This window comes from Taudactylus pleione, unplaced genomic scaffold (genome assembly GCF_031769625.1).
Source record: "Taudactylus pleione unplaced genomic scaffold, aTauple2 ptg000259l, whole genome shotgun sequence".
Lineage (NCBI taxonomy): Eukaryota > Metazoa > Chordata > Amphibia > Anura > Myobatrachidae > Taudactylus > Taudactylus pleione.
The window spans coordinates 2,349,390-2,366,554 of NW_028284661.1; the positions used below are offsets into that span (position 1 = coordinate 2,349,390).

The 17,165-nt window shown below is 42.1% G+C and overlaps 1 protein-coding gene across 1 annotated transcript in view; it reads right to left on the reverse strand.

Annotated features, from left to right (window-relative positions):
- Positions 1-17,165, reverse strand: part of ROS1 (ROS proto-oncogene 1, receptor tyrosine kinase) — a 335,661-nt gene that overhangs the window by 197,274 nt on the left and 121,222 nt on the right. The window contains exons 20-22 of the mRNA XM_088481008.1: positions 10,674-10,737; positions 8,538-8,737; positions 7,752-7,963 (exon numbers count right to left, since the gene is read on the reverse strand). Coding sequence (XP_088337134.1) covers positions 7,752-7,963; positions 8,538-8,737; positions 10,674-10,737 — 476 coding nt within the window. The remainder of the gene's footprint in view (positions 1-7,751; positions 7,964-8,537; positions 8,738-10,673; positions 10,738-17,165) is intronic.

Below are 17,165 nucleotides of genomic sequence, written 5' to 3' on the forward strand. Positions count from 1 at the left end.
CACTCAAAATAGCAGGCATTCGCTATTTAGCAAACAAACGATTTTCGGCCGCACTGACTGGTTCGCGCAAGCGTATTACGATCCGTACGCATGCGCAGTTGGGCAAACATCGCTCGGAATGAACGAGCGGCCGCTTACGAGCGGCTCTGAATCAGGCCCTTAATGAGCTCCCAGACATGTGTATCCGCAGAAGTCCCAAGGCATTAGAAGAATGTTGTGTGCACAAGGCAATATTCTAGGTCTCCAAAATGTAATTCTGTTCAAAGGGAAAGGGAACTCTGACATCCACTTCCTCAGGAATTACAGAGCAAAATGCAGAGTAGTGGAGGTGGACAGGTTAGGGCAGCCAGCTGTGATAAACAAGTGATATGAGTGGAGGATATGGTAGGGTGTCCCCACTACAAAATTGTGGGCCCCTTCAAAATTTGCTTTGCGTTCTATATAACAGTTAAACCTTAGCTATGCAGGGAAGCTTATACATTTAAATTAGAGATGTGCGAGTTCGGATTCCTGGAATCCGGACACACCCGAATTTAGGGGTTATGAGTTGAGTCGAACCAAGCCCTGGCTTAAGTCTTCCAGCCAACTTAGAATCCCAAAATTAGGCAAAACGTCATCTTCCCAGCATCAGATCTCATGTGTTTTGGATCCGATAAAAGTACCTCCCTCATTATCGCGGGCACCATTTCACACAGGACACTGGAGGGTTAGGGTGTGGGGCTGTGGGCTGCAGCACTAAGACTGTGTCAGTGAAGGGCTGTAGGGTGCAAACACTACTGTGATACTACTGCTGTGGCTGTGTCAGACTGTGAAGGACAACTGTGAGCTGCAGCACTACTGTGGCACTACTGCTGTGTGCTGTGACTGTGTCAGACTGTGAAGGACAACTGTGAGCTGCAGCACTACTGTGGCACTTCTGCTGTGTGCTGTGACTGTGTCAGACTGTGAAGGGCTGTGGGGTGCAGCACTTTGAGGCCGTGTGTTGTTCAGTGCAGACACTGTGTTAAAAAAAGAAAATAAAAGCAGTGTGTAAGAATTATAAAAAATAAAATGTGTTTGTTGTCCAGGTTCAGGAACCACTGAGGACCTCATTCAGAGTCAGTCATTGCGGCCGCACGGTCGTACGCCACCGATGTTTGCTAAACTGCGCATGCGTAAAATTTGCAATGCACGTGCGCAAACTAGCTATTGCGATCAGAAATTGCTCTCTCCTTCAACTTGGCCAGGTCGTTAGTTTGAGTGACAGGATGAGGCGTTTGTGGGTGGTAACAGGGGAAGGTGCTTGTGAACGGGGGAGTGGAGATCCGAACGCAGGCGTGCCTGACTATGCAAACGGCGTTTTATGGGAGTGCATAATTAACTAAGTAGTGTCATGGCACATGTGACATGGGAGGTTTTTACACTGACATGATCGTAGTGCTTAAGAGAGGGTATGGTCAACCTTAAGCTCTACGACCAGCTCCGATGGTTCCCGATGGTCTCGATTAATCCCTATATGCCTGGAGATGACGTGTAATGCGAACGAAAAGGGGGCGTATTTTTAGTCTTACGGCCGCATCCTCCCCTCGGTCGTCCAGCTAACGATCCCATCTTAACGACGCAACTTGCGAGCACTTCATTTGCATATCCGGCCCCTTTTACCTTACGACCATGTGGCCGCAACGACCGACTCTGAATGAGGTCCTGAGTCACAGCAGTGTGTATAAAAAAAAAAGACGCGTGTGCTGTTCAAGTTCAGATTGTATTTTAAAATAATAACAATCACTAGGTGCCAGTGTGCTACCATAGAAGTGCTGTGAGTTGCAGCAGTGTGTAAAAATTTTTAAATAAAACGATGTTTGTGTTGTTCAGGTTCAGGCACAGTGTTGTAAAATAATAACGTTTATTAGGTGCCAGTGCGCCCCCATTAATTGAAGCGCTGTGAGTCGCAGCATTGTGTAAAAAAGATAAAATGATGTGTGTGTTGTTCAGGTTCAGGCATTGTGTTGTAAAATAATAATGTTGATTAGGTGTCAGTGTGTTACCATTAAAATAAAAAGTTAATAAAACTTGTGTGTGTTCAGGCAATGGCACTGTGTTAAAAAAATTACATCTAGTAGGTGCCTTGCCACCATCAATTACTTGAATCGCTGTGAGTCGACATGGATCACAATCAGTTGACAGAAGAGCAGGAGCAGTAACCCAGTACTAGTGCTGTGGCTGCTGCCAGTCATGATACTACTTCAACATCTATGAAAGGTGGACCAAAAATCTAAATATTTCATGATGTTAAAGTGTTATGAATCTCAGAGAAGATTCGCAATTGAATCAAACCAGGAACATGAACCTCAGGAGAGTATAGTGAAGTGGTTGACCAAAAGTCAATTGATAATAGATACTTAGAGTCAATTGATAAAGAGTCAATGGATAAGGAGTTGCGAGGATTTGATGGCTCCTGACTGGAATGTGGCCTTAAGGACTGATATATGCTTGGTTGGTTGCAGTCTTGAGAACTGGTATGCACTTGGCTAGTTGCAGTCTTGAGGACTGGTATGCACTTGGCTAGTTGCAGCCTGAATAGCTGGTATGCACTTGGCTAGTTGCAGTCTTGAGGACTAGTATGCACTTGGCTAGTTGCAGCCTGAATAGCTGGTATGCACTTGGCTAGTTGCAGTTTTGAGGACTAGTATGCACTTGGCTAGTTGCAGCCTGAATAACTGGTATGCACTTGGCTAGTTGCAGCCTGAATAGCTGGTATGCACTTGGCTAGTTGCAGTCTTAAGGACTGCTATGCACTTTGCCAGTTGCAGCTTGAATAGCTGGCGAAACTCTAATATGCGAAAAATATTGTCAGTTTTGGGGAAATCAGCCTGACACCCCCAAAAGATGAACTGACATTGGGTATCACCCTGCTGAAGGTATTTGTGGTACTTAGATGATCTCAATAGCTTCTATTTCGCCTCTTTGCATAAGTGGTAAAGAATACCATTTTGCATTATTTTTTGGAGAAAATAAGTAGTCCCAGAAAATGTGGGGTACATGAAAATGGGTGCTAGCATATTTTAATGTTGCTAAAGTGAAGTTTTAAAAATCATAAAAAAATCCACCTGCCGCAAGCACCTGCAAACTTAAAAACACCTGGGGCATACTTGGGGACCCCCCTAAAGTCTATTTAACTTTGTCCCCCAACTTTGGACTTTTTCACCCCCAAAATGAAAAGTTTTTTGACGCATCTTACCTTTAGGGAACTGTCCCATGGGTGTAGGGGGGTTCCAGCAACTTTGCACCCCAAATCTGCACTTTTTTTGACACCTATTCATAGGCAAAACTGTTTTGCAGGCTCCATTGCATTGAGTTTCTGCACCAGCAAAAAGTCTTCGGAATTGAATGCAGAGAAAACTTTTCGCATGGCGAAATGACGTCACTCGCGATACTTTTTCGCATAAAACGGCTTTTTGCACCTAATTGAATACGGCCCTAAGGTTGAAGGACAAACTGTGTGTTCACAAATCCCTGAGGAGAATCTAGGAGTGTCCACATTAGCTATATGTGAGTTTTACATTGACCTCATAAGAAGTATGCCATTTCTGCACCCTCTGCAAATGTGGGGATGAGCAGTAGAAGTAAAGATGGTGACATAATAGAAATTAAGGATGCTATTGTGGAAGTGCAACAGGAGGATGAGGGGGATATTTGTGTACTATCTAATATGAGGATATTGATGATGAGGATGTTGTTTGTGTAAGTCAGGCACCAGTGGCAGCAGTTCTTGCTCGGGATAGAAATAAAGTCATTGTCATGCCTGGACATAAGACCAGAAAATCCACCTCTTGGGTGTGGTATTATATTTACAGAAATCCTGACAACATTTGTGAAGGCATCTACCATTTTTGAGGCCAAAGTTAGTAGGGGTAAGGACATTAACCATCTAGGCACCTCTTCTCTGTTACATCATTTGTAGTGCATTCATGCAACTTATTTAAAAAAAATAATAATTTGTAAAATAATTACAAGCAGTCCAGTATCAGCTTCCAGCAACTGCAGTCTCAACCACCAACACCCACATCATCAACATCCTCATTAATGATGAGGTAGTCCTTCCACAAAATTGTTTTGTTGGGGCACAAATAAACCAATTACTTCAGCCACAAAAGTGGCAGTCCATGTCACTGAAGTGCTTGGTTTGTTAAACTGTGCATGTCCTTTTTTAATATCCAACATAAGGGTGAGAGGGAGGGCCCAAGGACAATTGCATCTCGCACCACTTTGCTTTTCATAATGGACTGCGTTTTCGGGGGAGCATTGGGGATTATCTTTTTTGCGTAGACAAACATTTTTATTGGTTATTGCTTTAATACATTACTACACATTTTAAAAAGAAAATAATAATACAATGTTAATAGCAAAGCATTCCTGACAAGGGTTAGAGAACATGTCTCAAATATTACAAGGCTGAAGTGCTGGTCATACTACCCCCTCCTCCCTTTGTGAATTGTTTCCTTTGTCAAACAATTCAATTAACTAACTAATCAATTCGTCCTTCCTTTACCTGCCTTCCACTACATACATAATCCACCTCCATTTCCCTGTTGTGTCCCTCGTATCTCAGTTCTAGTTCATGATCAATGAAAACATTCCTGGTTTCTATGGGGTCATATAGTTCAATAATCTGCCATCTTGTCTATCACTGCTGAGTGGCAATGTTTCATAGATGTGCTATAGTCTTTTAAACTGCCATGTGTTTGTGATGCTGCTCTGTTGCTTAATTTAGCCAGCTAGCCTTTGGACAATAGTGGTGAACAATATCGTGAACTGTGAGTTGGTTAAAATTGACTAGAAATTACTGGAAATTAATGTTGTTGAGGTTAATAATACTGTAGGGACAATCACAGGCCAAAATAACATGTTTTTAGCTGTTTTTATCAATAATTTTAAACACTACAGATTCAAAACCAAAACACAAGATGGTGGTTTGATAAAATCAAAACACAAAGATGAATCCAGATTCAAAACCAAAAACACAGGGGTCCGCACACATTTATATTTTAAATGCTGTTTAAACATAATGCAGCTTAACAATAAATATATTTTGCAAATAATATTAATGATCAATTGGGGCATAGTATTTCATTTTAAATAGTAGTATCTTTCTCCATTAATTTCCAATTAATATACACCTCTTGCTCAATTTCCTGGATAGACTTCCAGTGTCAGACATTGACATTTGCAGCTGTTTACTAAGTTCTAAGTTGTTAGTGCTATTTAATGCTGGCCATTTATGCTGCTGTATCTGCAGCAATGTTGGACAGTTGGCCCAATATCATAGTGTGTATGGTCTCATAACAAACCCCAAGCCTAATATTAATCCACTAAAAATCAATGGGGTGATTATCAAATATGTTGGTTAATGAGGTGACTGCAGCTGGCCACTGTTGGCCTACATTTGCAGTAATCTTTCAACTGTACGAAAAGGCTTGAAATTGGAATGTGCAATTTGGCCACATGTGTGTGTACAGGCAAGATTATATAGTGTACTGGTGACCTATCCATTTAATAACCAGTACTGGGAGGATAAAAAGTTATTTGGTTATGTTAACATGCAGTTAAATGGTTAAATTCTACAAGCTATCTCTTGACTGCGTATGACTCATCAGCAGGGGCGGATTGGCCATTACCTTTAGCAGGGATAATCCCGGTGGGCCGATTGGTCTTTGGGGCCGCTTCTCAACTGTGCCCCGCCCCCAGAATCGCGTCACCCGGCTCTTTTTTTTTTACTGTACAGCCCCGCTGTCAACTCCCTGCGGCTTGCCTCTATCGTGAGAAGAGGCTTTGCTGCTTTACAGGAGGGACTGACTACGTCAGACACCACTTGCGAGCACCTTGAAGGAAGAGTGCTCAGGCGCCACGCGGGTCCGCAGCCAGCGGCAGGTTAGGCTAAGTTAATGGATGCTCAAGCAGCCAGCCCGATTGTCTCCTCCGCACTCTGTCCCCTCCCCAGGCTGTGAAGTGTCAACTTCACAGCCTGGGGAAGGGACAGAGTGAAGAGGAGACAATCGGGGCTGGCTGTCTGGGAGACCTGGGTTTAATTAACTAGCTGCAGCGCAGTGGAAACAAAAGGGGGAGGGCAGGCTGGCTGGGAGACTTCCACCGGCCCCTGCATGCAGGAGTCAGGTCTCTTTTGATTGTTTTTTTGTGGCTGATAGAGATCTGTCTGAGGGAGTGGGAGGAATTAATGCTGATCTGAGGGGGGGGAGTTATTCTATATTAATATGATCTGTCTGTGGGGGAGGGATCTATTTTTTGCTAAGGACAAATGATTGTCTGTGGGGGATGGGGATCTGCTCCTATACTAGGGGTGATGATGATCTATCCCTGGGGAGGGGTAATTATGTGCTAAGGGGAGATGATGATCTGCCTGGGGGAGGGGGGTTATATTGTGCTAAGGGGGGATGATCTCTGAGGAGGAATATGCTGTGCTAGGGGGAGATGATGATCTGTCTGAGGCGGATCTGCTGTGCTAGTGGGAGATCTGTCTGTGGGGATGGGGGCTATTCTGTGAAATGGGAATATGATCTGTGTGTTGGGGAGGGGGGCTATTATGTGCCAAGACAGGAGGATGCTGCTGGGGAGATGCAGGATAATGGCACTAGGAAGACGCAGGATGATGGCACTGGGAAAATGCAGGATGATGGCATTGGAGACACACATAGAGGATAGTAGGACCACTGGTACTATGAGAAGAATAGACTGGGGGACAATAATCTTCAGTAAGACAACAATCCTAACAAAACCATATTACTGATGCAAATGGAACCAAATTAGCAAATATATTTTATTAATATAAAATTGTTTGATATGGGAAACCCACATTCTGTCCAGCCCCAAAACTTCTGATTGAACCTCTGTTGAACGATAATGACATTGGCTTTATTACTACACACACAGGCAGCTTCCAGACCATGTGATCTACTGCATGAATAGTGAATACCATCTCAAGACACTGCCTGTCCAGGGAGGATCAATTTCTTCAGAGGTTCCCTCGTTGCAGAGAAATCATATAGGTAAGAAAACACTCATTGTTTGCTGTGCTTATTCACTAGAAAGAAGGAATGGGGGCATGGCTATCAGCTTTTGGAGCGGTGGGGATGCCCCCAGCATGATGAAAATGGGGGGAGTGGCTTGCGTGCATAACATTTCACATTAGGCCACACCCCTGCCACAAGGCCACACCCACTTTTCAGGCGTGCGCCTACGGCGCATGTGTATGGGGCCACTTTCTAAGTTTTTTTCCAGGGCCACTTTAAATTCCCAATCCGCCCCTGCTCATCAGCCACAATAACATCATGTCTATTGTGCATGATTCATCACATGTTTGAGTCACCAGACTTAAAGGTCAGGCTAATTAAGACTGCAGGTGCAAGACTTGCTTACTTGGTGCTATAAAAGGATCTGCATGTGCCCAAACCTGTAATTGTGCTATTGGAGTGTCACAGTGCTGTACGGATGTACAGTATTTAGCCAAAGAGAGATTAATACCTTATTGTATTGACTGCTATTTACCTTCCATCACTGGCAACCTGTTAACTTCAATAAAACCTACTCTGGTTTGGAATCAACATGTGAACTTACCTCCTTGCTCACATCGCCTATGCACCTACCAACATGTAGGCATCTGCTATTAGGTTTATTATAATAGGAACAGAAGACAATTCTAGCATATTGTTTGAAATGATAAAATAAACTTAATAAATATGTGACAAGTGATAGTATACCTAAACAATGGGTAAACTACGATGGTGTTTATAAGCAGCTTTAGTGATATCTGAGATGTGTTGAGAGGTTTTAGGATCTTCTCCTTTTGTTCCAGGTCAGTAAAGAGAAGTTGGGTCCCATTTTGTTCCGAATGTACAGCCACATAAATATATCTAGCAATCCAGTCTGCTGTCATACTTTGACTGCCGGAGAGACGTTTATCTTTCAATAGCTACAAATAGCACAAAGATTGAGTCAGAAAGTTTACACTGGAATTCAAATGTAATAATAAACAAAACAAAACAAAAACTGTTTACATATAATATCAAGTGCTTATTATTTTTCTGATTTGACAACCTTGCTACATTTTGTAAGTGTATAAGAAAATGTTTTAAGCAAATGGCATAATGTGTTCTCGTGTATTGTTCAGACTTTTAACAATTCCCACATTAGCTGTATTGTGTTCAATTGATGCATTTATCTCATCTGGAGGAGGCAGTCAGCAAGATGTTCTCTTATGTAGCGACATTAAAAAAAGGTTACATTTAATGAATACCACACTTAACAATCTGTTGTGTGGTTTATCATCATACAGAACATAGATTTAAAAAAAATCTATTATTTTCAATGGCATTTATGTGTGTATTGTATTGTAAATTTTGTACTGTATTATGTATGCAATGGACTATTGTAATAGTTTTATATGTGGAATAGAAGTACTTACAGTGCTTTCATGAAAGACTAACATTTAACAAATGCCTAGACCCATTCTTTACCATTATATGATTTATAATAAATTCAAGTACCAGAATACTAGAATGGCTTTTCATATCTCTCAACAGCATCATATCATTAAGAAGGTAATATACTTTTCCATCATGGGCTAAGTAGGAAGCCATGTTTATGTTCTCATCTGTAAAATTCCATAACTCAGCATTTCTGTCCACATCATTAAAAGTTATTTGTTTTGAGGAAATACTGATTAGTACAGGAGCAGGATGAACATCTGCAAGGAAAAAGGTAATATATAACCGACACTACAAAAGGCATTAATATGACTATTATCGAAATAGTGACAAGTTTATGCAAAGAAGGCAGTAGCACTATCAGGAAAGAAGGGGACATCAGAGCAAAGAGAACAAGAGGTATCCGAGCATTAGTACTTCTCTAACTCTACTTGTAGCCTAGTATGTGTGACAGCTTAGGCTGGTACAGTTACTTTGTTTTACTTATTGGAAATAATGTATTGGTGTGTAATGTGTCCATTGAAGTGTTATTATACTTTATATTGCAATTTTCTGTCTAATTACAGTACCTCATACAGAACCCATGGATCTGCAGGCATGACCAACGTGGATGAGCAGTTGTTCATCATCAGGAAAAGCACTTTAGCCAGATTGGTCCAGCTTATCAGAGAGTATGGCTGGTATCAATATCAGTCTCCCCATGATTGGTTACTTAGACTCAGTGTTAAGATGTTGTGGACAAAATCTGGTGCTCAAGGGGATAACGGTTAGATGGCGCTTTCGGTAGGCAGACTAACAGCTACACAGCTATATAGCTTAACCCTTTTGGTAGAAAATGTTATATTTTAATCGGCACCTTTCCCCCTTCTCCATTTTACCTTAGCTCATCATTAAAACTGACCCGCATGGTTATTAACAATAAATGGGACAATGTTATTTATGATCATTGAAAGGAGACACTGGGATGGCTTAAACTTTATTAATGGGGCCCTGTAGCCACTTGCTAATGGATTACCTAAAATAGATAGTACATAAAAAGGGTAGTACTTATGATTTCTAAAACATTTCAAGATGTTTTGACTTTAAGATGATTGACTTTTTAAGGAAAAGAATAACCAAACAGTGATAAAAAAGCTGGCTTTTGCACAATTATACCTGACAACGATCCCCATTTTCTTGGGACTAGCCATGAGCATCAAAGCTCACAAAGGTCTGATTTGCCTGAAAAAAGTGTAGTCTTAATAAAGTGGGGAAATGCTACACAATTCAATAGTATAATGTCCTTCACTGGCAACAGTTGCCTCAGTTCTGGTGCTTTCATGTGTTGTGCTTTAAATCTAGGGTCAGACCCACAGGGGTGCAGGGGAAATTCCCGATGGGCTCAACTGCCCTAAGCCCACATCCTCCTCTAGAGGTCAGGTTTCAGGATATGCACTCGAATTATATCTTGTTACTCGAGTCAGTTACCTGGTGGAGCAGGACCACTGATGAACATGGATGCTTAGTTCATTTGTATAGAAACTACACCAAGATTTGCCCTCCTGCCAATCAAAGTAGGTGGTCATGACACAACCCTGTCCTGTCTTCTCCAACTATTGGCTGTGGGCTTTAACATAATGAACACAGTTCCTGTCAGTGTTTGGAATGGTATTGTAGCTCTGCATTCATTCACTAATCTTATATTAAGACATTCCAGTGGTAAGAGATAGTTAAAAAAAAACATTACAATTGCCTTTACTAGACCTAATGCAGTTTTCATTGAGTTTTAGACACTAGCCAGTCAGTTCCGGGGTCAATTATCTCATGTACAGTACATTAATGTGGTACTTTATATATAGACAAGATCACCATCATGTGCTTAATTATTATACATATGTGGTGATTTCACTACAGTGCATTCCTGTTTTCATTCGTGAACATTATCATGTATGCATAATCAGTATTTACACTTTATATATTTATAAAGGCATCCAAACCAAGTACTATCTAATGGTTAGTCAAGGCTCTGTGGAGGCTGGTCACACCCCCTCTAGTGGCTGTCTACACCCCTTACTCATGGACCCCTATCACTGCATTTCCCCGGTGAGGCATTTATGCCCCAGTCCGACACTGTCTAAATGTATGTGGCTGCTGTCACCAGCAATAAAACTGTTCTGTTTTCTTAGTACTCCATTATTATCAAATATTATCTAGTACCTGAAATAAATGCTTCTGCCAATTCAGAAAATGGTCCAGGTCCAACAGAGGTGTAAGCTTGTACCTGAAAGACAAAAAAAATAAGCTTCCTATGCACATTAAATATATTTTCCATTGTTTTAAAGAAGCATCATAGTAAATTGCAAAAACAAACATTACTTTCAGACTGGAATTCATTACAATTAATACTGTAACACATGTAAGGTTAAGAATAGCTGTTGAGATCCTTAATAGATAAAATAGACGTGGGGGCCTTATTCAGAGTTAGATGTAAATCCATTTGCACCAGTGTTGGAACTAGTGAGTGGTGGGCCCGGGTGCAACAATATGCTTTGCCCCCCACACACACACACAGACACACATACTGCAAATCAGGGAGTTTTTGTGCGTGCCTACTGTGCGCGCCTGAAAAGTAGGTGTGGTCTTGTGGGGATATAATGCAGAGAGTGTCGCAATGATCGCCATATAATATAGCAAACTTTGCTGTGACCAAAATATAATACAGGGAACATCGCAGTCACCATCATTTAATACAAGACCATTGCAGAGACTGCCAAACAATGCAGAGAACATTGACGTGACCACCATATAATGCAGAGAGCATCACAGTGACCACCATATAATACAGAGACCATCCGTGCCTGCCATATAATACAGAGAGCATCACAGTGACCACCCGATAATGTACATATGTGTCCTCAAACATCTATCCTTAGTACGCCACACAGTGCAACTTGCCTGGTGTGAGTGAGCCACCTGGTCCCATGCTATTCTGCTAGCTTGGGCATCTTTTTAACCGAAATTACATCTAAGTCACAAAGCGATGTGACTAGGATGTACCAGCAGACTGTGCTTATTAATTTGATATGCAACACTTGTATATCTGTGTGCACCTGAAAAAAGATGCCCGGTGCTAGCAGAGTCTCACAGGACCCGGTGCGCCCAGAAAGGCTTTTTGCGCAAGTGCAGCAAAGGTGTATAAGGACACATCTTTAACACACAGACCATCAATGCCCACCATATAATGCAGAAAGCATCGACGTGACCGCCAGATAATGCAGAGACCATTAGTGACCCACATGTATAAAATGAATACACTCCACCCACACATATACTATATTAATACACCACCCCCACACCACGGACAGAATTAAAACACACACCAACGACCTCCCCAGAAATAAATACATCCCTTCCCATTGCATAATCTGCCACCCCCTAGATGACACAAAAACTTACCTGTCCAGAAGGAGGATCTGTGTGGTCCCTGTTAAGCTCCATTACCAGGAAAGGAGAGACAGAGCTAGACTGGAGAGGGAGGGGTGTAGACTCGGGGTTAGAGGGCAAGGTTTTGGACATGAATAGGAGGGTGTAGAAGAAAAGACTGAAGAGAAGAGGGGACAGGGAATCAGGGCTAGTGGACGGGGTCTCGGTAAGGGATAGGAGGGTGTAGTACAATAGACAGAGTAGAGGAGAGGCGATTACTCCAGTGAAGAAGCTGGGGTAGACGGAATATGTAGATAAATATTCACTTTAGTCTAGAGTGACAGGTAAAAGATACAAAGGGGGGGCCTTCTCCTCTCCTTCAACCAGACTGATTCCTCCTTCCTGTGGATTCCTTAGTTCTTTTTATGCAGTATAACCAATTATATTCCTGCAAGCTAGTTTCATCCCCTGCTACCTGTGCCAGTTCCACTACTGCGACAGTGCTCATTCCAGTTGGTTACTATTTTACCTCTTCCCTGTGCTGTCAGCAAAGCAGTCCTCAGTTTTTACATATACTCCTCAGCAGCAAAGCACATGTAATTGTAATTGTAAGAGTTAATTGTTTTAGCATTACCACAGTCACAGAACTGCTGGTCCCAGCCAGCTACCAGTGTTACCACTCAGCCTGGTTTATTCTACCACCAGTTCTAGCCTGGTCTGCAGCACTACTGGTCCCAACCATCTACCAGCATTACCAGTCAGCCTGGTCTAGTCTATAACCAGTTCCAGCTTGGTCCACAGTAATATCGGTCCCAGCCCAGGATCTGAGCCTAGCTGGTCTTAGCCCAGCATCCAAACCTAGCTAGTCCCAGCCTGGCATCCGAGCCTAGCCAGTTCCAGCACGGCATCCCAGCTTAGATGTTCCCAGCCCAGTGTCCAGTATAACTGGACCCAGTCCTATCATCTTCCAATTCCAGTACAGGCATTCTAATAAAGGACTTCCCTTTTGACTGTACAGTGAAAGCACCACATACACAGTCTTCACTCATGTCAGCCCCATCAATACTGCCCAATGGTCCCAATCCCTGTTCCCAAACAAACAAAACCCTGATTCCTGATAGCTCTATCTTATTCCATTCCCATCTCTGAATCAAGCCCACTATATGGTACCAAATTTAATGAATGTAGAGACATGAATGAGTATATTAATGATGATGTCTACAATATATCTCAGCAGCAACCATCTATAGGAGTTCAAACAAAACCCTGATTCCTGGTAGATTGATATTGCCTAGCTTTGATCTCTTGGTAGGACAGTTGCTAGGACAGTTACAAATCCTTTTGACCAGTATTATCCAGATGTATAAATAATTCCTTAGAAATGTTCCTGACAATGTCAAACTTCTGCTCATTCAGTAAAATTGGGGTCCTTGAGAGCTAAGTTCTCTTCTCCTGCTCTGAGAAGAGATAGATATCAGAGATTCCCACAGCCCGAACTTCATGAGTGCCAGTGTTACAAGGAGCTAAACCTCTGCCTTTATTGTAGGAGTTACAATCATCTCATTCAGGACTGTCACCTCTGTTGTTCTAGAAAAGGTGACAGGTCTCAAAGTCAGGACCCTCATGTCTACAAATAATCTTGACTATCAAGTTTAGATCCAGCTTCCACTGTTTCTGGTAGGGGTTACAGGAAAGGATTTCTATACCTCTTAGAACACCAGTCGGAGACTCCTGTGTCACAGTCTCAATTGGGAACTGAAATCTTTCAGTTCCAGCCAGTTCAAGTAATTCTAGTTCCAATCTGGTTCTGTCTCTTCCGGTTCCAGCTGGTTCAAGTAAAGTCAGTGATGAGGAAGTCACAATGGCAATGCTACAAAACCTAATGTTTGAATTTGATTTCCTAATAGTAGCTGTAGAATCCAACATGGCTAAGCTACTGTATCAACAGAGATCATGAAGACTAAACTGTTGCAGTTCCAGGAATGCATACCAGTTGATGCAAGTGCCGAGAATACTGCATTACACATAAGGAATACCAAGCTCAAAAGGCCCAAGTACAGATGTTTCATATATCACAAATTTGGACACAAGGCCTCAGAATGCACTCTGAAAAATGCCACACAGCAAATGAAATGTATCTAGAAAAACGAATTGGCTCTAAGTGTCACAGGCAGTCACAAAAGAGACTGTTGGTACATAGACTCGGGGGCTACAAGGCATGTCAGTTGTAACCAAGAGTGGTTTACATCACTAACCATGTGTGATCCTATAAAGATCATCGGGATTGGAGATAAGGACCTTACAGCCATGAAAGTTAAGTCACAGATATTCAAGATGTTTTATTCGTACCAGATATGGGGACAAATCTCAATGCCATAAGTGTCCTAGAGCAGAAAGTATTCAAGGTCAAGCTGCAGATGGCAAGTTCGTTGTGCAAAATAGAAGAGGGAGTGTAATAGTGACAGCATACCAGCACCTGTACATCCTAGACATAGAAGAGTGTTGTGCAATAATGGCCTCTGATTCAAATCAATTTATGGAACTCTGCCACCTGGGGTATGATAATATCCAGAAACTCCTTGATGGAATGGTGAAATAAGTATGAGTGACACAGACAGACCAACATGCAAGAGTTGAATAATGGGTAAGGGAGTCCATTGTTCTTTTCTAAATCAGTTACCAGAGCATAGTGCATAGAGTCCATGTGTATCCCAAAGGACATAAAATAAATGGATACAGATACTTTCAAATGTTCATTTATGACTTCACAAGAATGACACTATACTTCATCAAAGCAAAGAGTGAAATAATAGATAAGACTGCAGATTACAAGAGATCAGTAGTAGATCAAACTGGTCAGAAGATAAAAGTCTTGAGATCTGGCAATGGCAGAGAATACAAAAATAGGAGTATAACAATCTTTCTAAAGAAATATGGAATTGAGCATCAACCAACAAATGCATACATGCCATAACAGAACGGGGTAAGTGTGTGTGCCAACAGCACAATTGTGGAAAGAGCAAGGTCTATGCTGCATAACGCCAACTTAGAAAAATGCTTTTGGGTAGAAGCAATGTCTACAGCAGTCTACCTAAAGAATTGTGCACCCACAGTTGCAGTACAAGGCAAAACATCATTAGAAGCATGGTCTGGAAGTAAGCCAAGCAGCATCTCAAAGTATTTGGATGCAAAGCATATGCTCACATATCTAAAGAGAAGAGACACAAGCTGGTTTCCAAATCAGTGGAGTGTATCATGCTTGGATATTGTCAACAGAGTAAGGGATACAGACTTTGGGACACAACAAATAGAAAGCTCATAAAATCAAGAGATGTATTTCAAGAAACAGCACTACCTAAAATAAAGCTGAAACAAGTTTGTTACTTTGGATATGCCAGCAGCAGAAAGCATATCTAAGGTTAGAAGCTGACAATACAGATATCCACACTCCACAACAAAGTAGAAGTTCTATGAGAAACAAAAAGGGAAAACAACCAAATAGATATTCTGAAGAGTTTTCAAATATCACATTATGTGAACCCCAAAATATCCAGGAAGCAAAGTCAAGCAACAACTGTGAATGGAATTCAGCTATAGACAAAGAGATGGTATCTCTGAATGACAATGGTACATGGACTATAGTCAATAGGCCAAGCCACCGCAAAACATTTAAGAGTAAATGGATCTTCTGTAAAAAGCCAAATGCAGTTGGAACCATTGCCCATTGTAATGCCCATCCTGTTGCAAAGGGATATACACAGAAATATGGGACTTATTATGGTGAGATAATTTCTCCTGTAGCAAGGTATAGTACATAACGTCTGGTCATTGCTATATCTGCCATATATGATTATTGCTAATTAGACTTTGAGTCTGCTTTCTTAAATGGAAAATAGCTAGAAAAGATTTACATGGGACCTCCAGAATACAACTGTGAAAATATGTTCCAAGAAGAAGGAGTCTGTTTGCTAAAAAAAAAAGCTATGTATTTGGTTGGTACATTAGGCTAGATATGCTTTACTACTTGAAATGGACTCAGTATGTTCAAAGACTGATCATTGGGCCTGATTCAGACCCACTCGCAAGCGGCTGTCCGCTCGCAAGTGGGTTGATGTTGTGCACTGCGCATGCGCACACGACGGCGGGAGCTCCGTCGTGCGCATGCGCCAGACGCGACGAGCGAAGGACTTTCCTTCGCTCGTTGTGTCTGATCAAAGGGGGCGTGCTGTCGATGTTGATTGAGAGCACGCCCCCTTTGGTGGGCGTGCCGGGGGCGTGCCTCCCTGACGGGGGCGTTCCCAAGGGAACGCCTACCGTCAGAAGCCGGCCCACTGACATCACTAGTGATGTCAGTGGGAGTGATTTTGGCTCTGATAGAGCCAAAATCACTCCGGGCCTTGCGGTTGAAAAACTCAACCGCAGGCTCCGGCTCGCAGTGGCGAAGGTCGCGATGGTCAAGACCATCGCGGCCATCAACCTGCACGCTCGTATAGGCTGTGGGTGGTGACCCACAGCTATACGAGCGTCCAGGAGGACGCTCCATAATTATGGAGGACGGCCCTCATTCAGAGCGTGCGCTCTGCTCAGAGTGTACGGCTCTGAATGAGGGCCATTGTCCACTAGTACATAGAGCAGAAATTGTTCATCATGTGGATGATCTGTTAAAAACAGGCCAAGAGCAGCACATAATAAGTGTCAAGCAGCTATTAGAACAGAAATTTAAGCTGAAAGACCTAGGACCTGACATCACCTGTTAGGCCTAAGGATTTCACAAAGTTTAGAGACAGCAACAATCAATATTGCTAAGCAGACATGCATTGAAGCAATACTTGATAAGTATAGAATTGTTAAATGCAAAACCAATGTGTACTGTACTTTCATTAACAAATTATTAAATATTATAATGGACAGACATGCTTTTAAGGATGCCCTGCAGAATCCCCCAAGAGTGTCCAGTCATATGCTGTCAGATTGAAATTACTAGCTAAATTTTATTTATGGTGCATTAGCAAGTTGGCTCATCAGGGACAGGATTGTGTGTGGGAATTATACTGATGTAACCCATGCACACTTATTGCATTACTAGGAATTAACATTGGACACTACTATACACATACTCATGCTACATGAGCAGTCCAATAAATGTGCAGTGGGGTTTAAAAGAGAGTCTGATATATGAACCTTTGGCAACCCGTGCAGCAAGAAACACGCTGTGTGAATTGTGGCAGTCACCATTGCCATAATTTTGCATGCTAGTGCAAGTCCAAGCCTATAGCTGATGAAGGA